We start from the raw sequence: 26,447 nt of genomic DNA on the forward strand, positions 1-26,447 counted from the left end.
AATTTGACTTTTATTTCTTAAAATATTGTATCAATTATAAGGAAAAAATCAACCAGCAATAAAAGCACAGGAAATGAAAGTCACAGAGTAGAAGAAAAGTGTCCATCAAATTAGGATAAAGAAAAGAGGCAGGCTGAACAATGGATTTTCAGTATAATGGTTCCCTTAGTAAGGTTAGCCCTACCAAGGACATTGGAAACTGATGCCATTCAACATTCAAGTTGTATACCAGCTGTTTTTCAGAATTCACATTTATTAAGTGGCCTTCTGATAACAACTTAACTTCCCAAAATATCTGTCTTAAAAAAGAATATGGGCTGGGTACAATGGCTCATGCCTGTAATCCAGCACTTTGGGAGGCTGAAGTGGGCAGATTGCTTGAGCCCAGGAGTTTGAGACCAGGCAGGGTAACATGCTGAAACGCCATCTCTAAGAGTTATTAGCCAGGCATGGTGGATCCTATTAAAAAAAAAAAAAAAAAAAGTTGAATCAGAATGTGCATGTCATGCTGGTTGAATTATTTTACTTTTGTGACAATTCTATTTCTCTTTGTGAATTAACAATTTGGCATTCTAACTTTATAGATCATTTCTACAAAGTTTGGTTAATATTATTCTATCATTGGCAAGCAGATCCATTTTCAGTACTGATAAAAATGAGAATTCAGAGTCTTACAGGCAGAGAATCAATTTCTATATTGTGAAAAACTCATTAAGAAAATGAGTCCTTTGGGGACTCATCTGGGAAGCCAGCCTTCCCTCCTCACTGGTTATCTGCAAATCATCTGTGTGCTATGTGCTAAGTACCCTTCCCACATGAAGCTCTAAGTCTTACTCTTACTGGACGGTGCCATGTAGTCCCAGGCTCTTGGTATCCTGAACAAAGAATTGAATATGACACACACAAATAGCAAAGCAAGCAGCAAAAGTTTATTAAGCACAGTGTTCTACTCTCAAAGAGGGGGAAGTGGACTGACCTCTGCAAAATGAGATCAGCATAAATTTAGTGTACTTTGGGTCTTTTTATGTGTTTTTCTTTCTTCTCTTCCCAAGGCTGCCTAATCTCTAGACAGTGTCTGCCTTTTGATTGATAAGTGTATTGCTTAGTTACTTTGGTCCTTGTGCACTGGTGTGTTGCCTCCACCCCATAATTTTAAGTATATCCATGATATGCAGTCCATATACATAAGCTTTAATAAACTGATTATCACGCAGGGTTATTTTAAGGATACATTTTCTCTCTAATGTGCATGCCGATCTCTGAGGAGCTGCCCCTTACTGGTTTGTGCCAGGTCTGTCCCACAGACCCTGGCCAAATGACAGATGAAAGGAGTACTCAGATACAGGTATGCAGTGTAAGAGCAGCTAGGGAGCTGCCTGGCTCCAGTGGCCAAGTGTAGACTCCCCAAGAAGCTGGAGCTGCTTGCTCTTGTGGAGTGCAGGCACAGTGCTAAAAGCCTGAAACAATACATAAGCTGTATAAGACTGATATTTATTGTTCTCCTTTCAGGGAACATCAAGTAAATAGATGTTCAAAGGTTAGTTCCTGGTTAACATAAGTAAACAAGCCTGTTTAAGATAAATTCCCCTATACTCCCTTGTACCTACTCCGTGTCCTCTGCCTCAAGGTTAGAGAACAGGTGCCTTCATCTATTCTCCCCAGAAGCAATGCCCAGCCTTCTGACCTTTCAGAAGGCTTTCTCCCTTCCCTGTAGTTTCTCCTACCACTATGATGAATCTCCTATAGATTTGGTCCAGATCTTGACAGCCATGGGGTTCTTGCTTGCTTTTTTTTTCTTTTTTTTTCTTTTTTTCCTTAATTTTGTTTTGGTTGCTTAACTTCTGCCTCTTATTTTGCTTCTTGTTCACCTGGCCCTTCACCTTGCTTCTGCTCTCTGCTGTTACTCTTTCTGCCCTTTGTCTAATCTTTAATTCCCTCTGCTATTCCCCTGCCTCATTACCAGAGATGTTGGAAAAAAATTAATAATGTATCTGCTGGAACATTTTTATAAAATTACCTTATATTTTAAAGAGAATTTATATTAAATTAAATACATGTTGAGGAACTTCTACAGCTCCAGCATTCTGATAAAGAAGAGCTTCACACAATTCACAAGGGCAAAGTCATGGAATCAACCTAAGTGTCCATCAGTGATGACTTGGATAAAGCAAATGTGGTATGTATACACCATGGAATACTATGCAGGCAAAAAAAAGAATAAAAAAGTCATGTCCTTTGCAGCAACATGGATGAAGCTTGAGGTCATTTTCCTCAGTGAATTAATGCCGAAACAGGAAGTCAAATACTGCATGTTCTCACTTACAAGTGGGAACTAAACAATGAGTACTTGTGAACATTAAGATGGCAAAAATATATACTGGAGACTCCAAAAGAGCAAAAGGATGGCGGTATGAAAGGATTTAAAAACTACCTATTGAGTATTATGTTTACTATTTGAGTTATGAATTCAATAGAAACCCAAACTCCAGCATTACACAGTATACCCACATAAAAAACCTGCATATGTACACCCTGAATCTAAAATAATAAAAATGGAGCTTCAGAAAATGCATAATATATATAAAATAGTAAAATCTCTGACTTATACAGGCTTATTAATTGAGAAGACTTGAAAAAAGAAATTGTGAAATATAAAGGAAAGTTAGACATTCAGTATTTATTCACTCATTCAGTAAGTATTCAACAAATACCACATGCAAGATGAGTATAACAGTGAAGACAAGACAATGCTATACTCATCAAAAGTCTGTTAAAGAAAATATTTTTTTAAAGAGTAACAGTTAACTTTTTTTTTTTTGCTGCTGATTATGTCAACCCCTATGCTAAATGCTTTTATTCACATGCATTTCTCATTTACTTCTCACAAATCGAAATTAATCCTTACATTTTAAAAATTACATATAAAGGAAATGTGGTAGGCTGAGTAGTGGCTTCCCAAATATATCCATGTCTTAATTCCCAGAACCTATGAATATGTTAATTTACATGATAAAGTGAGACTCTACAGATATAATCAAAGTAAGAATTATGAGATGGGGAGATTATCCTGGATCCCAAGTGGGCCCAATGTAATCATAAAGGCCCTTATAAGAAAAAGGATCAGAGTCAGTAGTAGCTGTAAAGGTAGAACAGAGGTTAGAGAGAGTCGAGAAAGGGGCAGGAGCAAAGAAATTCAAGCAACTTCCAGAAAAGAAAAAGACAAGGAAATGGACACTTCCCTAGAGGATCCAAAAGGAACACTTTGATTTTAGCCCAATGGAACTGATTTCAGACTCCTGACTTCCAGAACTGTAAGATAATAAATTGGTGTTCTTTTAACACGTTAAAATTGTGGCAATTTGTTACAGCAGCAATAGGAAGTAGATACAGGAAGACAGAATTCTTAAGAGGTGATTGCAGTAAACTAGTGGTTCTCAACTAGGGCTCTACCTTCCAGTTACTGATTCACAAAATCAGATGTGGGAGCAGGCATTTAAAAAATGTTCCTCAGGCCGGGCGCGGTGGCTCAAGCCTGTAATCCCAGCACTTTGGGAGGCCGAGGCGGGTGGATCACGAGTTCGAGAGATCGAGACCATCCTGGTCAACATGGTGAAACCCCATCTCTACTAAAAATACTAAAAATTAGCTGGGCATGGTGGCGCGTGCCTGTAATCTCAGCTACTCAGGAGGCTGAGGCAGGAGAATTGCCTGAACCCAGGAGGTGGAGGTTGCGGTGAGCCGAGATCACGCCATTGCACTCCAGCCTGGGCAACAAGAGTGAAACTCCGTCTCAAAAAAAAAAAAAAAAAAAAAAATGTTCCTCAGGTGACTCCAATATTCACTCATAGTTGAATGAAAGCTTTCAGTAAGTAAACGAGAGATCAGAACTCAAAATTTCATGCAAGAAATAAAAGTAGTGTCCCAGCCACTCTGGAGGCTGAGGCAGGAGAACTGCTTGAACCCGGGAGGCGGAGGTTGCAGTGAGCCCAGGTCGCGCCACTGCACTCCAGCCTGGCTCCTGGTGATGGAGTGAGACTCTGTCTCAAAAAAAAAAAAAAAAAAAAAAAAAAGAAGAAAGAAAGAAAAGTAGAGCTTCAGAAAATGCATGATATACACAAATAGTAGAATCCCTGAATGCAGTAAACTAGCGGTCACTTCCAAACAAAAACTACATTGCATTACATCCTGGCAATTATTTATAATTTTCTCAAGTTACTAAATCCCCCTACTAACTCAAAAATTGTAAGTAAATAGTTTGGATACAAAGTCATACTTGTCAAAAGTACAATTTTGTACTCACAAAAGTACAATTTTGTGAATAGGTTTTTATCTTGTCACAAATTTACCACTTCATAGATTACAGATAAAGAAACTTTGCCAATATTTTTTAAGACTTTTCAGCATTTTACCTTCTGTACATGCCTAAAACTGTCACCAAATCTTTTTTGTATGTTTTTTGTTTGATATTTAATTAAGAAAAACAAAACCTCCATCTGTATAGGTTCCTCTACACTCTAACTTTGTATATCTCTAAATCCTTAGGAATCAACTGTCATCTCCGTAATGGCTTACTTACCTATTTGTATCCACTCATCAAATATTTTTGAGTATTTAGCACATGTAAGACTCCCCTTGCACATCCTTTGTACTTGTGGGGATACACAGGCAAGTAAGACATAATCCCCACCATCAACAAACTATTTCATCTGTGCTTCCTTAGCAGTTTGTAAATACCTCTACAACTATGTCTTTCACATCAGTTTATAATGTCTATGCCTATTTCTCTCCCAAGATGGCAAGCTCTTGAGGGCAAAAACAGGTCATATTCATCTTTGTGTCTATAAAACTCAATAAATAGGTGCTTCTGTGTGTACCTGATTGATTGAATCAACCTGGATGGGGAATAAAGTAAACATATAAAAAATTCACTCTACAAATCAAATGTTTAAGATGATAATGTGAAAAAATTCACATTATATTCAGAGGATGTTACCAGACGCAGGTGACAGACATGGCAGAATCAAGGCTATATGGTCACCAAGCATTTCTTTCTTCTCCTGAGCAGAAAGGAAGACACTGCTTTTTAGACCCCTCAAGCCTAGATAGAGCCAAGGCAGTCCACGTGTGATCACATGATGAGTTAGTCTATGGCACATGGGTCAAAAGAACATAGGGCACTTCAAGGCCTGGCCACTAAAGTCTCCATTTAGATTTTAGATCTGCTCACTCTTGCTTTCTTTGCATCACGTTCAGGAGAAGGAGATTCTCTTTCCAGCCTCAGAACTGAGTTCACTTTCAGAGGACACAATTAACATGCACAGCTCTAAAATAACCACAGTGTACAGATCAGACACTTTCAGCTGCAAGAATATAGCAGCCTTATTATATCTGTTACTTTTTGTTGCAGTAATGCTGCATAACAACAACAACAGAAATATATAGAAGTTCAATGGCCTCCAATGATAAGCATTTATTGCTCACATGCCTAAATCTGCTGGGATTTTGCTAGGAAGCCTCTGGTTCTTCTCATTGCCTTCTCATGGCATGGCAGGAACACAAAAGAATAATCAGTAACATGCAAAGCTTCTTGAAGCCTTGGTTCACTTTCGCCTAACTCTATCGGCCAAAAAAAATCAAGTATGTTGGAGAAATAAATTCCAACTTTATGGGAGGAACTCCAAAGGTACATACTAAAGAATGTGGCCCAGAAAGGATAAAGAACTGGAACTATTGAAGCAGTCTACCACACCCATGGGTAGAGTGGGAGTAGAATGCTTCTCCAAGGAAAAATTGGGTGCAGATAATAGAAAAAGTGTAAATAGGCTTTGTTTAATAAGGTAACAAATGGCCACTTCTGGTTGATAGACTTCAGGGAAAAGCAGGGTATCTGAAAATAGATGCTATATTAGTTTCTCAGGGCTGCTATAACAAATTACCATAAACTAGGTGGCTTAAAACAATAGAAATGTATTCTATCACAGGTTGAGACCCAGAAATCTGAAATCAAAGTGTCAAAAGTGTAATGATTTCTCCACATTTTGCCTCTTCTGGCTTTTGGTTTTAACAAATTACCATAAACTAGGTGGCTTAAAACAATAGAAATTTATTATGTCACAGGTTAAGAGGCCAGGAATCTGAAATCAAAGTGTCAACAGGGCAATGATTCCTTCACATTTTGCTTCTTCCAGCTTCTGGTGGCCCCAGGCACTCCTTGGCTTGGGTGTTGAAAGAAAAACTTGGAATTATAATGTCCCCCACCACCCAATATGGTTTGGCTTTGTGTCTCCACCCAACTCTTACTCAAATTGTAATCCCCACATGTTGAGGGAGGAACCAGGTGGGAGATGATTGGATCATGGATGTGGCTTACCCCATGCTGTTCTCACGATAGTGATGGAGTTCTCATGAGATCTGTTTTTAAAATGGCAGTTTTTCCTGTACTCTCACTTCTCTCCCTTCTGCCGCCATGTAAGATGTGCCCTGCTTCGCCTCACCTTCCACAATGATTGTAAGTTTCCTAAGGTCTCCTCAGCCATGTGGAACTGTAAGTCAACTAAACCTCTTTCTTTTATAAATTACCCAGTCTCAGGTATTATTTATAGCAGTGTGAAATGGACTAATGCACCCCACAAACTGGGAAGGAGCCTAAAGACTAAAGAATGACTTGGGCAAGTTCAGCTTGATGAGTAGATGAGTTTATTAAGACTTGTATACAAGACATTCCTAGGTGGCAGCAGGATAGCTCTGGAGATTTGCCCCATACACCCCCTTACCCTACCCATCTCCAAGCTGCTTTTAAGTTAATTTCTTGGCTCTTCTCCTCTGAGTGTGATGAGTGTTCTTCTTGCTATATCCCCAGACACTCTCCTGAATGTTTGTGTTCTCAGGACATTTGCTCCTTGGCTAAGCATCATGACCTTGGCTCACAACCCAGTCTTCAGGGTTCAAGCAGTGGACATACACTCTTAAGGAACCGGGTGGAGGACCTCTTACATTACTTTTGGGCTTATAGACTCCTGTGTCTGCTACCATCTTCACACGGCTTTCTTCTCTGTGTTTCCCCTCTTCTCTTCCTATACAGGTACTTTTTATTTAGAATCCACCTGGTTAACCCAGGATAAGATGTTTAACTTAATTTCATCTGTGAGACTCTTTTCCCAAATAAGGTCACATTCATAAGTACCAGGGTTAAGACTTGGATATATTTTTGGGGGGACCACAATTCAACACACTATAAATGCTATTATAAAAGGTCAGTAAAGATAAAAGAAAAACCAATATAGAGTTTCTTTCTGGTAGTGAGAATGGACCAAAATGATGTCTGAAATATGTTACAAGCAGAATCACTGGCCTTTGGTGACTTTATGCAGAAGTGGGAGAAATTGGGTCAAGAATTCTAGCCTAAGTGGCATACAGAATAGTAATGCAAAAACACTTTGGAAGGCCAAGGTGGGCAGATTACCTGAGGTCAGGAGTTCAAGATCAGCCTAGCCAACATGGTGAAACCTCATCTCTACTAATAATACAAAAAAAAAAAAAAAAAGATAGCCAGGCACGATGGCTTATGCCTGTCATCCCAGCTACTGGAGAGACTGTGGCAGAAGAATTGCTTGAATTGGGGAGGCGAAAGTTGCAGTGAAATGAGATTGTGCCATTGCACTCCAGCCTGAGCAATAAGAGTGAAACTAGATCTAAAAAAAAAAAAAAACCTAGGAGCATGAAATATAAACACCACTGTCTTATCTGTTTTTGCATTGCTATTTAAAAAAATACCTGAAACTGGGTAATTTACAAAGAAAAAGGTTTAAGTGACTGACAGTTCCACAGGCTATATAGGAAGCACGGCTGGGGAGGCCTCAGGAAACTTACAATCATGGCAGAAGGCAAATGGGAAGCAGGCATGTCCTACATGGCTGGAGAAGAAGGAAGAGAGAGAACGGGGATGTGCTACACACTTTTAAACAACCAGATCTCATGGTAAGTAACTCACTATCACAAGAACAGCAAAAGGGAAGTCCATCCCCATGATCCAATTACCCAGCAGGCCCCCTTCTCCAACACTGAAAATTATCATTGAATATGAGATTTGGGTGAGAACACAGAGCCAAACCATGTCAACCACATGAAGAAGAATTGGAAAAATTTTGCAAGTAATGTGGACTATTTATACACAATGCTGTTTATTATAGGATGTTAATAAAAATTGGGACCTAAGTGTTTTAACAATAGGGAATTTTTTTTTAATTATGGCAAATCCATGATGATGCTCTGTGCAGCTAATAAGAAGTATCTTATAGAAAAACATTAGACATTAATAGATCAAAATCATATAGTTTCAATTTTATAAAAATGCTTATGTATGTAAGGTTAAGTGCATAGAAAAATATTGGAAAGATATACCTTTAAAATGTTCATTCTAGGAGATAAAATTATTTTTAAAATTACTTTTCTCCTTTGGAATGCTGTTTGTATTCCTAATATTTTATTTATTAATATTTGTTTCTTTTATATTTGGAAAAATAATCTATTCTACGTTTAGAGCAGGTTTGTTAGAAAAAATAGCATTTGAGATATACCCTTTTTTTTTTTTTTTTTTTTTTTGAGACAAGTTCTCACTGTGTTACCTAGACTAGAGTGCAGTGGCATGATCATGGCTCACTGCAGCTTCAACCTCCCAGGCCCAAGTCATCCTCTCACTTCAGCCTCTCAAGTAGCTGAGACCACAGGCATGTGCCACCACACCCAACTAATTTTTTACCTTTTTGTGGAGATAGAGACTAGCTTTGTTGCCCAGGCTAGTTTCAAACTCCTGCACTCAAGCAGTCCTCCTGTCTCAGTCTCCCAAAGTGCTGGATTACAGGCATGAGCCACTGTACTCTGCCTAATAGCTAAATTTTTGATCAGTAGAGACAGGGGAAGGAGCCAGTGTGTTTAAAGGCAGCAAAGTACATGGTGACACGTAATCTCAGGGATACAGTGAGCCTTGAAATGTTATGTGAGTCTCATTTTGGGTCTTGAATGTTAGCTGTGCTTTGTTATACTACTCTATAAAATCTGGCTAGTTTATATAATCTTAATCATATATTCATTTGTATAACTGCTTTAGAATATAATAGATCAGCATGGTTTTTCAGTGCAATGATGTGAACATTCTTAATATTCAGTAATTTTATAGTGGTGTAGCCAGTTTGAATAATCTCATTTACATACATATAAAATGTGCATAATTTAATTTTTGTCATTTGATGAATTTTTTATCCTTTCTCTCAATTGCAGTGACTTACAAGGAGTAAAAACAAATACTAAGAAGGAAGGAAGTGACTGGATTCTCAATGGAAGCAAGGTGTGTAAAGAGGGACTTCTACAGTCCTTCTCTTCAGAGTCATCCCCTGGGTAACATCTCGGAGGCAACTCCTTGATTCTGTTGAATCTAGAGACTCATGAAGCAATTGAATTTACCTAAGTTGCTTTGGAGACGATAAATTTACAGCATATATTACTTAAGATCTGTGGTAGCTTCTTCTATGTTTCATTTTGCATGCCCCCTCACTAATACGGCAAAGGTTGTTTTAGCTTCCAAGCAGCCCTTAACAAACCAGAAAAAGAGAAGGTGAGGTTCATATTGCTCAAATATGGGACAAATATTAATAATACTTAAACTTTATTTTGATGAAAGTTAGGGGAAAAGCTTTCTCATATAGATCAAGAAGAATTTCAAAAGATTCTAGGAGGCCAGGCACAGTGGCTCACACCTGTAATCCCAGCACTTCAGGAGGCTGAAGCTAAAGGATTGCTTGAGCCCAGAAGTTTGAGACCAGCCTGGGCAACAAAGTGAGACCCTGTCTCTACAAAAATAAAAATTTTAACAATTAGCTGGATGTGGTGGTATGCCCTTTGGTTCCAGCTACTCACTCAGGAGACTGAAGTAGGAGAATTGCTTGAGCTAAGGAGGTTGAGAGAGTAAGACCTCCTCTCAAAAAAAAAAAAAAAAAAATTCTAGGACAGAAAGATATCAGTGATACAGTGATAGAATTTGAGAGCCATTTGAGAACCATTCAGTTCTTCTAACTCAACCAACTCACGATAGAATTGGAGAACCCTTCCTAGTAAGGTTACAAATGGGCTCAGGAGCCCTGATATCACTGAAGGAAAATGCATTTGACATCACCAAGGGTAAGTGATATTGCCCACCTAAAATTGTACCTGGCATATACTCAGTAAATATTCGTTGTTGACTATTACGTGAAGGAAAGATGTTCATTTTCTTTACAGTTCTAAAATAATCTTTCTGAAAATATGTGCCAAGTTCTATTGAAGAATTAGTTTTTATATGTTTGTTTAGGCTACTATCTCTGTATTTACAAAACTGAATCACTGGTGTTCTTCAAATATACTTTAATAAATATTTGTTTAAATAGTTTTTCCTAAGAATTATAATTAAACAAATGATAGCTCCAACATATAGTCAGTTAACTCCTGGCATTCAGAAGGCTTCTTTTGAAAGGATAGTGGGATATTTGGTCAGAAGTGAAAATGGGAACCACATTCTCTATGCCTCTAGCTCTCTAAGCAGGCCTCGTCTGCTCAGCTATTGTGTTCTGTGGGAACCACCCAGGAAAACTACCACTGACTCTGTTTCAAAAACTCAGAAACAGCAAAAAAAATGAAAGCAAGTAAAAGTAAAGGAATGGGTAAGCAAATACAGTGCATCTGAATGAATGTGCAGCGATTAACATTAGCAACACAAAGTTTTTAACAGTATAGGAAATAATTATACATTAAGTGAAAAAACAGGTTGTAGAATGAAAGTATAGAAAAATTTTTACTACATTAAAATTAAAAAATGAGAAAAGAAACTATCAATGATATTTGTATTACATAATTATGGAGAATTATCTTTTCCTTTTTCTTTAGAACTTTATGTTCTATCTTTATAATGTCTGCAATGAGGTTCTGTTATTTTATAAGCATTTAATATCCTCCCACCCCAAAAAAATGCTGAGCTTCATTAGGGATAATCTCAGCCCTATTTAAACTTTTGAGTATCATAATTAGAAAATAAACTGAGAAAATCCACTTGCAAGGAGAATTCTGACAATTCCCCTAGAGAAAGGGGTATCCACCGTGGTGTTAACACTCACATTAGGTCACACTATTGCAGAAATAATTCAGAATTTATTAATTCTTAGCTTTAATTATTTCCAATAAGAACTTCAGGAGAACCCTACTTGATTTTACCAAGTTGAGATCAGAATATTAAAGTGAATAATTTTTGCCCAATGAACTGCTTCCTTTCTATTCTTTTGTTTATTTACCACCTATAGTTAAAACATGTATGAGACCATTTTAAAAGCATACAGTAGATGCTAATTCCTGGATGCTGTGTGATTCAAAACAAACAAAAATGCACTCTTATAGCATTTCAACTGTGGCAGCTACATAGATGTTAGGAACTACACAGAAAGGTAGGAACTTGGTAGACTTATAAGGTTTTTGAGCAAGGGAATGGTGTAATGGAGCCATACTGATGAAAAAATATTTTTGCCAAGATGTATAGAATTTCTTTGAAGAACATCTTTTTCAAAATATATTTTTAAAACATCCTTTGGCCTTCTCTGTGCCAAACAGAATTCTAAGCACTGAGGGTAGACAGATGAGTAGGAAATGGCTAGGAGTTCCTAGTTAGGAGAGGTGTTGATGACCTTTTCATGTGTCACCTATAACCATGCTGCTACCACTATCTTCATTTGCTGTTGTGTAGACAACACTAACATTATTTGCCCATTTTTCATTATTCGTATGTGTCAGTGCTGTGCATTTTAGGTGATGGGAGTAACGAACATCATTTTATACCCCTACTATTTAAAAGGGAGAGAGATAAAAACAGATCATTTGAATACAGTTTGATAAATATTAAAATCATGGTAAATTTGAGGTGTTATAGGAGCACTTAACCCAGTCTGGAGAATTTGAGACTTTTGGGGCAATCTGATGTCTAATCCGTCCAGGATAGGTAGGATTCATTGTAGCAGAGTTGGGAAAGGTCCTTTCCCAAGTAGCAAAAACAAGATTTTCAGACTCACAGGTCAGGAAAACCTCAAAATGTGATGGACAGCAAGTAATTTAGTAGCACTGGCTGGAGAATGGGGAATTGGGAGGAGTGGGACAAGTAATAAGGTAGGTAAGGAGAGGTAAGCTAGTTGCAGTTTGTGATAAGTTTTCTATTTCCTGCTAAGGGCTTTGAATTTATCCTGAAGCCTATTAGGAGCTATTCAAAATTTTTTAAGTGTGAAGGTGATATGATCAGATGACATTTAGAAAGATCCCTCTGACATCATAATGAATGATACAGCTATAGAGAGATGAGTTGCAGGAACTTAAGAAAGGATGAGGGCTGGAAATAAGATAATTACAATAGACTTGAAAGGAAGTGAATAGATTTCAAAAGTATTAAGATGGATTAGAAAGAACTAGATGCAGCCGGGCGCGGTGGCTCAAGCCTGTAATCCCAGGACTTTGGGAGGCTGAGGCGGGTGGATCATGAGGTCAAGAGATCGAGACCATCCTGGTCAACATGGTGAAACCCCGTCTCTACTAAAAATACAAAAAATTAGCTGGGCATGGTGGTGTGTGCCTGTAATCCCAGCTACTCAGGAGGCTGAGGCAGGAGAATTGCCTGAACCCAGGAGGCGGAGGTTGCGGTGAGCCGAGATCGCGCCATTGCACTCCAGCCTGGGTAACAAGAGCGAAACTCCGTCTCAAAAAAAAAAAAAAAAAGAAAGAAAGAAAGAACTAGATGCTGCATTGAATATGAAGCAAGATGATAGCATGATTTATTGAAGCATTCATTGAGATAGGGAAATTGGTTGATAATCAGGATTGGACAGGAGTAAGGGTGGGAAGGAATATGTCCTTCCCATGAGTCATCAGGTGGAATTATCCAGAAGCAAGTAGGTATAAATGTCCAGGTCCTATCAAGAAATGTGGCTTACCAGGAGTTTGAGGCTGCAGTGAGCTATGATCACACCACTGCACTCCCGCCTGGGTGAGAGAAACCTTGCCTCTAAAAAAAAAAAAAAAAAAAAAAAAAAAAAGTAAAGAAATGTGGCTTAGATAAATATTTGGAGTCATCAGCATGTAGAGGGTGACTCAAGCCATGAAAGTGATTTAGATGAGCAAGGAAAGATGCAGAATGAGAAGACAATTATTATTTGCTCTGGGTATATTTTGTTTTCTGGATCAATATCATCTAATAATCCCTCTCCTTTGGCTTGTTATTATTTCCCTCCTTAATCATATTCTCTTATTTAGGCCATTTTGAAGGAAGCAGGATATCTATTACAAAAATCAAAAATAGTCCTTTTCAAAATGGATAAATCTGAGAATAAATAGTATAGTGCCATTTCTAGCAGATTTTCTCTTTTTGTTTTCCTTTTCTTTTCTTTCTTTGCTAGAGACAGGGTCTCACTCTGTCACCCAGGTTAGAGTGCAGTGGCACAATCATAATTCACTGCAACCTCAAACTCCTGGGCTCAAGCAGTCCTCCTGCATCAGCCTCCGGAGTAGCTTGGACTATAGGTGCACACTACCACACTAGCTAATTTTTCATTTTTTGTCTCTGCTGTTTTGGTGAGGCTGGTCTTGAACTCCTAACCTCAAATGATCCCCTTGCCTCTGCCTCCTAAAGCGCTGGGGTTATAAGTGTGAGCCACCGGGCCCAGCCAGATTTTCTTTGCTTATCAGTCGCTTTCTTCTAAAATACAATTTATTATCATAATAAACAATTTAGTTTCATTTTTAAAGAACATAGTAATCTCTGTTATTATTATGTGTCATATTAATAGTGAAAATAAAATCTATAGGCTTCATTCTTTGAAGCATTAAGTAATTTTTTCCTGATCCTTGATAACGTCATGTGTGAACAGTCAACTCTGCAGATATTTGGTAGGGTACAGAGAGAGGTATCAAGCATGTCATCTGTTTTGTTTTCTTGAATATGCTTTCTCCCAGTCATAACTTGCACATAGGCTTGAATTATCGTGATGCATTAATAGGTACTTGGGGTTTTGCAGGTGTTCGTCAGTAATGGGTGGTTAAGTGACCTTGTGATTGTAGTTGTGATCACAAATTGTGAGGCTCCTCCCCTGCCCATGGTATTAGCCTTTTTCTGGTGGAAAATGGAATGAAAGGGTTTATTAAGGGACAAAAGCTACAAAAAATGGGATTAAAAGCCCAGACGAGTGATAATGTAAATCATATTCAGATACTAATTAAGTTTACTATTAATCAGATAGGAGACTTATATAGAGGATTACATGTGGCACAATTTTACTTCCTATGCTGAATTTCTAAAATATGCTTTTCTGATGTGGTAATGGAGATTTATTCCCATTTATGCTACTTTATCTCTTTCTGATGGTCAGCAATAGAAATGAATCAAGTTATTTTGACTGTCTGATTTAGAAATGACAAAATTAACTTCATGGTAATAAGCCATCTATTTGTAAAATGTATTAAAGAAAAATATGAGGTAAAAACAGGTAATATTTTTTCTATACATTACCAAAAATACATGTTTTGCTTAATATGTATTAGAAATCCTTAGTTCCAAGTATCTTGAGAACTGGACAATATTAGAGCTGGAATAATAGTGTATTGCAGTAGGAAAGCCACTAGGTGTAGAATCAGATGGATGTGGGTTCAAATTCCTGGTTTACCACATACTAGTTGTGTCCATTAACCACTCCAGCTTGGCTTCCAATTTGTTTTTTGCTTTTTTGGAAAAAATAATACTCACTTCAATATTCACTGTGTTATTGGAAGATTTAAATGAGATCATTCTCTACATTTTTTGTCTGGTCTTTTAGGATACTGCAGAACTATTCTTTGAAGATGTATGGTTGCCAGCTAGTGCCCTACTTGGAGAAGAGAATAAAGGCTTCTATTATCTCATGAAAGCTTCCACAGGTAAGATTCCATCTTTTGATTGAATAATGAATTGGAATAGAATAATATAGAAACATGCTATTTCTGTATTATTCATGCAAATTTATACATGCAAAACTTGTGAAATAGCTAATCATTTGAGTATTAAAGTTGTAATTAAAGTATGCATTTTATAGGCTAAATAAGTATATAACTGAACTCAGTGATATCCAATCGAAACTTACAAAGTGGGTAGGAAAAACAGGTATTTCAGTTATGTGATTCCTTCTTAGAATGATTTTAGCTTCTTAATTACAATTTAAAACTTTTAGCTCTTTGTAAGGAAATGTCATGCAAAACATTTGACAGTTTGCCAGTTTTTAAATAATAACTGTGACTCAAAGGGAAAAGTATAAAGTTCAGACCTAAAAGTTTTAGCCACATAGGGTCAGTCCCTAAACAGCTGTGGTTTTGGAGTATGGTTGACAAGTGATTATCGAGCCTCAGATGCCAGCATAAGGGGATACTTCTGCCTAGTGACTGCCAGAAAATCACCAGCACGATGGAATTAAAGTGATGAAGGCTACTTTCACATTAATAGGTAGATTTTAACTTATGCACTTTAAGATGTGTTTTTCCACATATGTATTGTGTCATGCAATGTGCAGAGATCAATAAATTAAAATCAACAACTAGGGATTTTTTTTAAACTCATATGTGAATGAAGAGAAGAAAAAATTAAATAAATTACATATATATAATGAAGATAGTCATTCATGGGCACGGTGTTATGTGCCTGTCGTCCCAGCTACTTGGAAGGCCAAGGTGGGAAGATAGCTTGAGCCCAGGAATTCCAGGATGTAGTGAACTATGATTGTGCAACTGTACTCCATTTTTGGCAACAGAGTGAGACCTCATCTCTTAAAAACTTTAAAAGACTTAAGAAAGGCAGTCATTCATAAAAATAAAGGATTTGCTTTAGAGAGTGATTAGAGGTATGTCAAAAGAATCTCATAAATCTCTGCTTTTTTATAAAGAGTTAAAACATAAATTAATCTTTATGAATTTATTATAAAGAAAAGTTATAGGATTTATCATAATTGAAATTGTGTGAAAATCACTTACATAATTAGAGTAATATTTAAAAGCTAATTTTTGTTATAGGAAAGGCTACTAATTGCTGATATGCAATTTCAGCTAGTTAATTCATGTTTGAAGAAACCTGGAACTATGTTAAACAAAGAAAAGCTTTTGGGAAAATAATTGCCCACCTACAGGTAAGCTTGTCACTATGGTTTAATATTAGATGATATCAATTTACTCATCTGAAATGGCCTAGGGTAAACAGAAGTTTGGGTTATTTTAATGTAAGTTGATATTAGAAACCGTGGAAGAGGATGAGAGCACTAAGGGAGAGTGAGTTGAGAGTAAGACAGGAAGAGGTCTTAGGACACAGTCCTCAAGGAAAACTACAAGATTTAAAGGTAGAATTTGTATTTGGAATTCATATTGTCTGAAAAGGAGGAGTCTGTAAGATAACTGAGAATGAATGAACAGTTAGAAAGGAGAAAGCTAATCAGGAGAGCTTTCTCACAGAAGCTGGAAAAAGAGAATTTCATGGAGTAGGGAGTGGGACCAAACGCGGCTTAAAGGAAAGATAAGATGAAGGGCAAAGAGTGCTCATTGAACACAATGATATGGAGATTATTTAGTAAGAGCCATTAACAGAGGTGGAGGGTGACAGACCCCAGTGAGTAGACAGAAATGAGGGAGTAAAACAATACTGATGGTAGGCAACTCTTTCCTGAATTTGGCTATGCATGGTAGTTGAGAGAATGGGTAGTAAGGTAAGAGGGGAGGGTAAGGAGATTTGAGAGTCAAGGGAGATATTTGGGAGTTACTAATTTTTTGTTGTTATTGTTAGGATGGAGATGTGGGTGCATATTTTAATACCTAGAGAAAGGATTTAATAAAGAGGGAAAGGTTGTAGATAGGAAGGGGATAATCAACTGCATAAGGTCTTTGAGAAAGGGTGAGCCTGTGGGTGCTGACCCATGGAAAGATACAGGAAAGGGATTCCTCCATTTGCACAGGAAGAAAGGACCAAAGGATGTATATGAGTTCAGACAGATACATCACTCTGTTGGTAGAAAACTACAAAAAAATATTTATAGAAGACTTCCATTTCTTTAAATAACATGGCCAGGTACAGTGACTCATGCCTGTAATTTCAGCACTTTGGGAGGCCAAGGCAAGCAGATCATTTGAGGTCAGGAGTTCGATACCAGCCTGGCCAACATGGCAAAACCCTGTCTCTACTAAAAATATAAAAATTAGCCAGGCACAATGGTGGGTGCCTGTATTCCCAGCTGCTCAGGAGGCTGAGGCAGGAGAATCACTCGAACCCAGTAGGCAAACGTTGCAGTGAACCAAGAGCACGTCTGCACCACAGCCTGGGCTACGTAGCAAGATTCCATCTTAAAAATAAATAAATAGGCCAGGAGCGGTGGCTCACGCCTGTAACTCCAGCACTTTGGGAGGCAGAGGTGAGCAGATCACGAGGGCAGGAGGTCAAGACCATCCTGGCCAACATGGTGAAACCCTGTCTCTACTAAAAATACAAAAAATTAGCTGGGTGTGGTGGTGCACACCTATAATCTCAGCTAACAAAGGAGAATCGCTTGAACACAGGAGGTGGAGATTGCGGTGAGCTGAGATTGTGCCATTGCACTTCAGCCTGGCGACAGATCAAGACTCTGTCTCAAATAAATAAATAAATAAATAAATAACAACAATAGGGAAAGTTTGTCCTTGAAAGACAGGTGAGTGAAAGAGGCATGGAGGTGTTGGAAAGGGTGAGAGAAGTACAAAATACCTTCTTCAGAATGAGAAACTACACTAACTACCTTCTGCTTTTTGTATATTAATCAGTCTTATGATAAGGGTTTAGCTTCCCAGGTACAAAGATACAGAAAAGACAGATGATTGTCTTTATCCAGGGTGGAGTTTTCCCAGGAACTTGAGGGTATTTGCAAAAGAACTCAGTATATGGTGACCACAGTCATTCAACATGCTAATTAAATTTTAGACCCTATAGTTATTTTTAAATGAAGGAATAGTTCATAATTCCTTCATGCAGTCATCAAATTGGCAAAACATCTCACCAACAAAAAACCTGGGGTGGGGAATTGACTTTAAAAATTTTAAGTAGAATGACTGGCTGAAAGGTTTTGTGAAGGTAAATGTCAAAATAAAACAGCTTAGTGGCTTCTCAGGACCAACATTATAGAAATTACGTTCAACTGTGGTTTATGTTCTAACACAGCTACTTGGATCTCTGTAGTCTAGGCAAGCTGTGTTCTCTCTCAAAAATAGTTTCCTATTTGTAAATTTATAAAATGTATTTGATTTGCAAAATTGTAAAATCTTACCATTGTAAATCTTTAGGATTTATAACGTTTGTACATATTTATAAAATATTTTTCTATTTGCGAATATCAGAGACTGCCTCATAGGGTAACTGTGAGGATTATGTTGTAGAAAAAGCTGACTTCTTGTCACACAACCAGTATGAATTAGGCACGCAGACACAGACACATTGTAGGGTGAGTAGGGCAAGGTTTACTGGGAAAAGGAACTCAGTGAAGCCAGAGAAAATCCTGCTAGTAGGTAGGTCTTCATTCCGCCTTACAGACTGAATCCTAGGTCACCACACCTCTGCAAAGATGTGAACTTCCTGAGGCTCCACCTCATCTTCCCAATACACAGGTGGGCATTTTTCAGAAAGAATCAGTCAGGAAAGGGCAGGCTTCATCTGGGACCAGTAGGCAAGTTTTTCAGCCTTTAGGCGGTTTAGGCTTGAAGGTGGGCTTTCACCAGAGACCTTTAGCTGTCTCCTATCTCTATCAGTTAGATGGGGTAATATACATAAAATGCTGCAAATATTGGCAAAGTAAGCCCTCATTAAAATTAGCTGTTATCCTTATTTTGCATATTCCTTACATAATGCCTTGCTCCATTTTGTTTCAATATGGGAGACCTTTTTGTCATCTTCTTACTCTTGTTCTTGATTTAGACCTTTTCTGCGTCATTTTAGGAACTGTTTGCTACCTGTATGGTTATCAAACTAAGTTTCTCCATCCTGAAAAAAATTCTTTACATCCTAACTTTTCATATAGGCATAAGAAACCTAAAACTATTCAACTGAAGTAGAAGAAGAGCTTTAAATGTTACCGTATATTTGGCCACATGTAATTTTATGACTATATAACTATTCAGTTTCCATTCTCTTTGTTATCCTTGAATTTTGAACATTTTGAGGCTTTCTGACCATTTGAAATGCATGACACAAAATTTATTTTCTTTTTAGAATAGAAATTTACCATATGGATGTAGCAATAGTTATTGGGTTTTTAAAAAATCTATGTAGTTTGTCAATCTTATGTTCTTATGTCAATCTAATTTTATAGATTATGTTCTGAATCTATAAAAATGAGGCACACAGTCAATCAAGAAAACATTTAACAAAACAGTATAACTTGGCTTGCCTAAATTGTGATTTCCTTAAGAGCAGGGATGTTATACTTTATATTCCCTTTTATTTATGGATCACTGATTTACACATTTCAGTGGTTCTCAATGAATGCCCTTTCCCCCAGGCATTTAGAAATGTCAGGAATGGGGTGGGGTTGGGTGTGCATAGTTGACTGGAGGTATAACTTGTGTAGTGCCCTTGAGGACAGTGTTGTTAAATGTCCTGTAATTCATATTTGGATTACAACTAATTGTCTCACTCAAAATATCAATAATTTCCCATTGAGAAATACTGACATATATGATTTATTCCTTTCTGCTTCACTGAACAAATATATATTGATTGCCTCCTAAGGGTAATGTGTTCAACTGTAATTTTATGGGTGTGACTCTGGAAACACTAGACTCCTGGCAACATGAAGGAAGTGATACCACTTGATACCACTCTGATTTTCTCAACTGTACACAAAATGGAATCATTATCATTTGCTTCTGAAATCCAACCACCATCACTTTCACATCAAAAATGTTTACTAAAACAATTATATCAAGGCCAGGCATGGTGGCTCACACATGTAATCCCAGCACTTTGGAAGGCTGAGGCAGACAGATTGCTCGAGCCCAGGATTTTGAGACCAGACTGGGCAACACGGCAAAACCTCATCTCTACAAAAAATACAAAAATTAGCTGAGTGTGGTGGTGTGCGCCTGTAGTCCCAGCTACTCGGAAGGCTGAGGTGGGAGGATCGCTTGAGCCCTGGAGGCAGAGGTTGCAGTGAGCTGAGATTGCACCATTGCACTCTAGCCTGAGTGACACAGCAAGACCCTGACACCCCCCTCCCCACAAAAACAAAAACAAAAACAAAATATATATATACCTTTGCCATATTTTGGCTGAAGGTATAACAGTTGAACCAACAGACATATTTCCATTCCTTTGGAAATTTACATTTCCTGTGTTTATGGACTTCATACTAGATTATAACTCAGCTCTCATGATCCCAACTATCACAAGAACAGCATGGGACAAACCCATCCCTATGATTCAGTTACCTCTCAGCAGGTCCCTCCCACAACATATGGGGATTGTGGGAGCTACAATTCAAGATGAGATTTGGGTGGGGACACAGCCAAACCATATCAGGAGGGATAATGTGAAGGGATGAAAGAGCATCAGGGTACTGGACTTTGATCTCTTTAGTACTCTGATTTTATTCTATTGCATTCTACAGATCTATGCAATACTGCACAATATTAAATAATATTAATTAGTATTGCATAGATCTGTAGAATGCAATAGAATAAAATATTAATTAATAATATTAAATACTGTGCAATATTAAATAATATCTTATAAATATTTTGATGTGTTTATGAACATATATAGAACCCCCTTGTCCCTCCAAATGTTAGAAGCAGAGTAGCAAAATCTGTATACTTAATTTAATTAATAGAAAAAAAAAATCTTCAAGGATTTAGTCTCTGGAGGAAAATATAATAGGTGTTTTCAACAGCTGTACCTAAATAAGTGTACCACCAGATGGCGCGCACACATTAAAGTTATGCTGTTTTCAAGCAGTTTGCCTGGTCTAAATTTTAGAATCTGAAACAAGACATTTATGTTTTTAACTATTTTTGCATCTTTTAGTACAAATGTCCTTAGCAATGAAATATAGTGGGTTTTAAAATAAGCTGATTTGGTAACATATGCCCTCTTTATGGAGGAAAAAAAACAACAATTTCACTTTTGTTTGCCCTGAAGATCTTTTATTGTATAATTTCTGATATGCTAAGTGGGTTAAAGTTTATATATCTACCATGCTCACATTTTTCTTTTATGTCCTTTAAATTCAAGACAGTGCAACATAAATTAGCAGAATTAAAAACACACATATGTATAACCAGAGCATTTGTGGACAGCTGTCTCCAGCTGCATGAAAGGAAACGTTTAGACTCTGCCACTGCTTGCATGGCGAAATATTGGTATGCATGCTATGGTAATTCGAGTGTGGTGTATGCTCAAACTGATGTGGAATTCTGCCAATTTTAAGCTCAGCCTTGAGGGTCTTAAAGGAAGAAGTCTGTGAAATGAAAAATAAAAGTAAAATTCAACTTTAAAAAAAATGCTGAAAAGTCCCATTAAACATATGTATAACATGCTAAAAAACATTCAAGTTGGCATTGAATTTTTTTGTCCTAATAGGCAAGCAAAGTTAGTATCTAATTCTTAGGTTGCTATTGAAAATAAAATATTAAGAGTAGGATAATGAAGACTAATATTGATAGGATAGTCATCAATATTGACATTTTCAAGTCATAGTTTAATTTCAAATCATCTGAAGAGTGGCAGTATAGTGAGGCTGAAAGAGAACAGTAAAATTTAGGAACCTTAAGATAGAGTCCCAATTCTTTTATTAAATAACTATAATTAAACATCCAGGAAAGTGTTTTTGTTATCTGTGAAATGACTAAGTTGGACAGGATTCTTCTATTTAAGGTGCTTTCCAGATGTAAGAAAAAATTCACAAAGAATTGGCTGTCCAAAGTTTCACAGGCTCTAATAAGTGAAAAGAAACTAAAAATCCTATTAAGTTTAGAAAGACTTTGATTTGAATTAAAGATTATTAGCAATGGTGTTAAAGATGAGTTGATCGAAAAAAGATCCCTGTATGTAAGACTTTTGTGTATTTTAAGACTTAAGAATATATAGTCTAAACCAGATTTTGGAGGTAGATTTGGTTCCCTTTTTTTAAAAACAAGCATTCTCACATATCATTAGCCCAAGAGTAACCCAGAAAAAAATTCCTGTCATTACTCATTAACTTGTGTTCAGTTCAGTTACAAGTAGGACAGGAGAAATATTTTGTGCTTTATGTAATGATCTCATAATAAAAAAATTGCTAGGTTGAAAAGTAATGTGGAATTACTAGGAACTTGTACTTTTGGGGAGACTTTTTATATTTACATTTACAACAAGTTCTTTGACTAGTGGAAAAAATTGTAAAAAAATTTTTACATATTTTTGGGAAAAGGGAGGTTTGGATAGCCATTGACTTTGTTATTTGAAAACCCCAGGTTTATAGACATGCTGGTATTTCACATTGAAACATAGGAGGCAACTAGTTACAGCCCAGTAAATATTTCACTAAAATACTTACCAAAAATAAAAAAATTATCAAACTTCAAATATTATTGTCTCCAAAGCCTTGTCTATTGATAATTATATTGTTGGCCAGGCATGGTGGCTCACGCCTGTAATCCTAGTGCTTTGGGAGGCTGAAGCCAGCAGATCACAAGATCAGGAGTTCAACACCAGCCTAGCCAATATGGTGAAACCCCGTCCCTACTAAAAATACAAAAAAATTAGCCGAGCATGGTGGCACATGCCTGTAATCCCAGCTACTCGGGAGGCTGAGGCAGGAGAATTGCTTGAACCTGGGAGGCAGAGGTTGCAGTGAACCAAGATTGCCCCACTGCACTTTAGCCTGAGCGACAGTGAGACTCCATCTCGGAAAAAAATATATATATATTGTTAATATATGGCTTAGAAACATTCTCAGCTGTCATATAGCTTGAGTTTAAAATTATTTTAAATTTTAAAAAGTATCTATCCTTATCTTTGCTTTCTGTTTTCCACTATTGCAAAATAAGTAGCAGGATGCTGTAGCTTGCAACTGTAATCACTCCTACTCCAGAGGCTGAGGTGAGAGGATCCTTTGTGCCCTCAAGGGGTTCAAGACTGTAATGACCTTTGATTGTGCCACTCTACTCAGCCTGGGCCATAGAGTGAGTGAGAGTCCATCACTAAAATAAATACACAAACAAAGAAAGAAATAAAGAAAAGAAAAATAAGTAGAAAAGAATTTTGAACTAATATATTTTTATTTTAAGGTGAATAAAATCTCTATTGTGAATTTTAATAATAGTTAGAATTGTGATATAATCAGAAAAGAATTTTTCTCAAGCACTGCATGTTATGTATTACATTATATGTAATACTCATACACACACTTAAATTATATATTAATCTCTATATAATTTTCTAATGTTTTCTATATGATAGCATATAGTTTGTTAGTCTGCCCTCTTGGGTTTTCACTTTTACCTTTAATTTATTTCTGAAAAGTCAGAACCCTAAAAAATTGCTTTTTTATACTGAAGTTCAGAATCGTGATCTTCAAGTAGAAAGTGACATCATTGGAGAAAAAAAGGCATATTACAAGGACAAAAAGAACTAGGTGGCTGAGTAATTTAGATCATATAGAGAATCCAAATAAATTAGAACATATTCAAGTCTTTACTGTATCTTTTCCTAGCCTTTTGAAACCTAATCATGTTTTCTACCTTTTGTTTCTAGCCTAACAAAAACCTAGCAAGAAATGTAATTAACGAAGAAGGTATTCTTATATGAAAATTCTCTTGAAATTTATTTCATGCGTGATTTTTATCATCTTCTTTGCTTAGGTAATATGCCATTTTAATTGCTTAATAAATGTGCACATTTAAACAATTGTAAATAATTAGTTTTCTGGTTTTGAAGCACCTCATGAAAATCCATTTCAAACGTTTCTTTCTGCCTTTTTTTTTTTTTTTTTTTTTTTTTTTTTTGGTAATTTAGGACATCTGATTTACAAAATAGTGCAGCTTATGACCGTGTACAGCTCCATGGAGGTTGGGGATGCATATGGGAGCACCTAACTGCAAAGTAAGTGTGGTTGTTCTGACACGCTATTCTTTATGATATGAAGAAAAAGGAAAATTTCTTTACTTTGCACATCAAATGTAGAGGGAAAGGAGGTGTGCAATCTTTTGAATTTTTCAGCTGAATACAGACAGAATGTGTTCAAGCAAATGGAAACAGCTTTTTTTTTTTTTTTAAACAACTCACTACTGGGATTTTATCTTTCTTAAAGAAAGTAAAGAGACCAGTATACAAAAGCTTGATGCTCGGCTTTATTCGAATTGTTAGGTAGAAGGGCAAGGGCTACTTTTAAATTTTTTTTATTCTTTATTTTACTTTGAGACAGCCTCACTCTGTCACCCAGGTTGGCATGTATTGGCATGATCTGGGCTCTGCACCTTCTACCTTCCAGGTGCAAATAATTCTTGTGCCTCAGTCTCCAGAGTAGCTGGAATTAACAGGCACATGCTACTTTTTTTTTGTATTTTTAGTAGAGGAGTGGTTTCGCTATGTTGGCCAGGCTGGTCTCCAACTCCTGGCCTCAAGTGTTCAGCCTGCCTTGGCCTCCCAAAGTGCTGGGATCACAAGCGTGAGCCACAGTGTCTGGCTAAATACTACTTTAGAAAAAAAAAAAAAAAAAAAAAGCAGTGCAGAAAAATTAACCGGCCTATGCAAAGTTGTCACATATCTTAAATATCTGATTGTTTTGCTCTAAAAAATAAATCAAAAATCTTTATTTTTCTAAATATATTTTTTATTTCCTTCAAATGGAAAGAAATCAAATATAACTTTTGTACTTATCATATTATATATGAATATTCTTATCAGTTCGAAGCAGTACTAATTTGTATATAGGCAGCGTCCTCACCCTCATTTCCTCCTTAATCTCCAGAATTTCCTTTTCTCTTAGCATAGTCTTTTGCCTCATAGCATTTTTTTTTTTTTGCCTGCCCATAGCATTTCTCCTCATCACCCTAGAAAATATATCTTTCTCATTACTTAGCAATGTTTTTGGTTTAGAAAATTTTCTCAAGGAAGTTTTTTATTTATACAGAAAAGTTCAATTTGGTCTGAATCTAAGAATGCTATAGGCTTCTAAAAATGTTTTAAGATTTTTATCTTATTGTAAAGTATATAAAGGGAAAAATTATGAAATCCACATTCAAACTGGCAGCCTAATGATTTCAAATTTACCTTTTTGGTAAGTATAATTGAAAACATTTAATATATTTATAGTCCTGAGTGAGAAAAAGAAATATTTTACTAAAATTACATTAAGAGCAGAAGCTATGTAGTGGCTCAGTGTCTGTGTGGTTTAGTTCACATTCTAAGAAAGGTCTATTAGGTGGGGAGAAGGCAACCATCTAAATGGTTTAAGATTAGAGTGTGGCATAAGCCTTGGTCTCTTTTCTCAGAGTCAACTCCTTCAAGCTGATACCAAGCAGACATTGTAGTTTGATGGCTTATTTGAAATCTTTGGTTTCAGTTTAAGAGACTTATATTCCCTTTAAGAAACAATAATTACCTTTTTTGGCCAGTTTGTTAGTTCAAAGATTGTATCCATTTTTAAAGTAGCCTACTATTTCTCTTTCCATATATCACTTCATATCAAAAAGCCACTTAGGTTGGGTGCATTGGCTTATGCCTGTAATCCCAGCAATTTGGGAGGTCTAGGTGGGTGGATTGCCTGAGCTCAGGAGTTTGAGACCAGCCTGGACAACATGGGGAAACCCTGTCTCTACTAAAAATACAAAAAATTTAGCCAGGTGTGGTTGCGGGCACTTGTAGTCCCAGCAACTCGGGGGGCACAAGAACTGCTTGAACCCGGGAGGCAGAGGTTGCAGTAAGCTGAGATCACCCCCCTGCACTCCAGCCTAGTCAACAGAGTGAGACTCTGTCTCAAAAAACAAAAAGTCACATAGACACATTAGGCAATATGTGGATGTAATGTATAGATTTTGATTTGATAGAAAAAAATCATTCTAATTGTGTTTCTTATATCCCGCAGACTAAACTACATTAGTTTATATATATGTTGCTGAGTCTTGGTTTCATAGATAAAAGAGGTGCTTTCTCTGCTTTTTTATTTTGCTTTTTTTGTTTTTGTCTTTTTAAATAATTGGTCTTTAGCATGTGGGTTTATTTCAGTCTTACTCATTAGGTTCAAGCCTGAGGAGAGAGGTTGCAACTTTGCCATTTGAGGATTTTCTCTATCATGCTAGGAAGGGCAGCCTTAGAGGTAGAACTTCATTGCAGTGTGGTTAAACATTTCTGCTGCTGCCTTTCACTGTTAATTTTAGTTGATGAC

General features: G+C 36.9%; 1 protein-coding gene across 1 annotated transcript in view; it reads left to right on the forward strand.

The window, feature by feature from the left end:
- Nucleotides 1-26,447, forward strand: part of ACADL (acyl-CoA dehydrogenase long chain) — a 46,772-nt gene that overhangs the window by 18,562 nt on the left and 1,763 nt on the right. The window contains 9 exon segments of the mRNA XM_074400167.1: nt 9,277-9,343; nt 14,073-14,139; nt 14,142-14,248; nt 14,868-14,956; nt 14,958-14,967; nt 16,090-16,108; nt 16,111-16,202; nt 21,314-21,441; nt 24,077-24,163. Coding sequence (XP_074256268.1) covers nt 9,277-9,343; nt 14,073-14,139; nt 14,142-14,248; nt 14,868-14,956; nt 14,958-14,967; nt 16,090-16,108; nt 16,111-16,202; nt 21,314-21,441; nt 24,077-24,163 — 666 coding nt within the window.

The sequence above is a fragment of the Saimiri boliviensis genome, chromosome 5 (assembly GCF_048565385.1).
Source record: "Saimiri boliviensis isolate mSaiBol1 chromosome 5, mSaiBol1.pri, whole genome shotgun sequence".
Taxonomy (NCBI): domain Eukaryota; kingdom Metazoa; phylum Chordata; class Mammalia; order Primates; family Cebidae; genus Saimiri; species Saimiri boliviensis.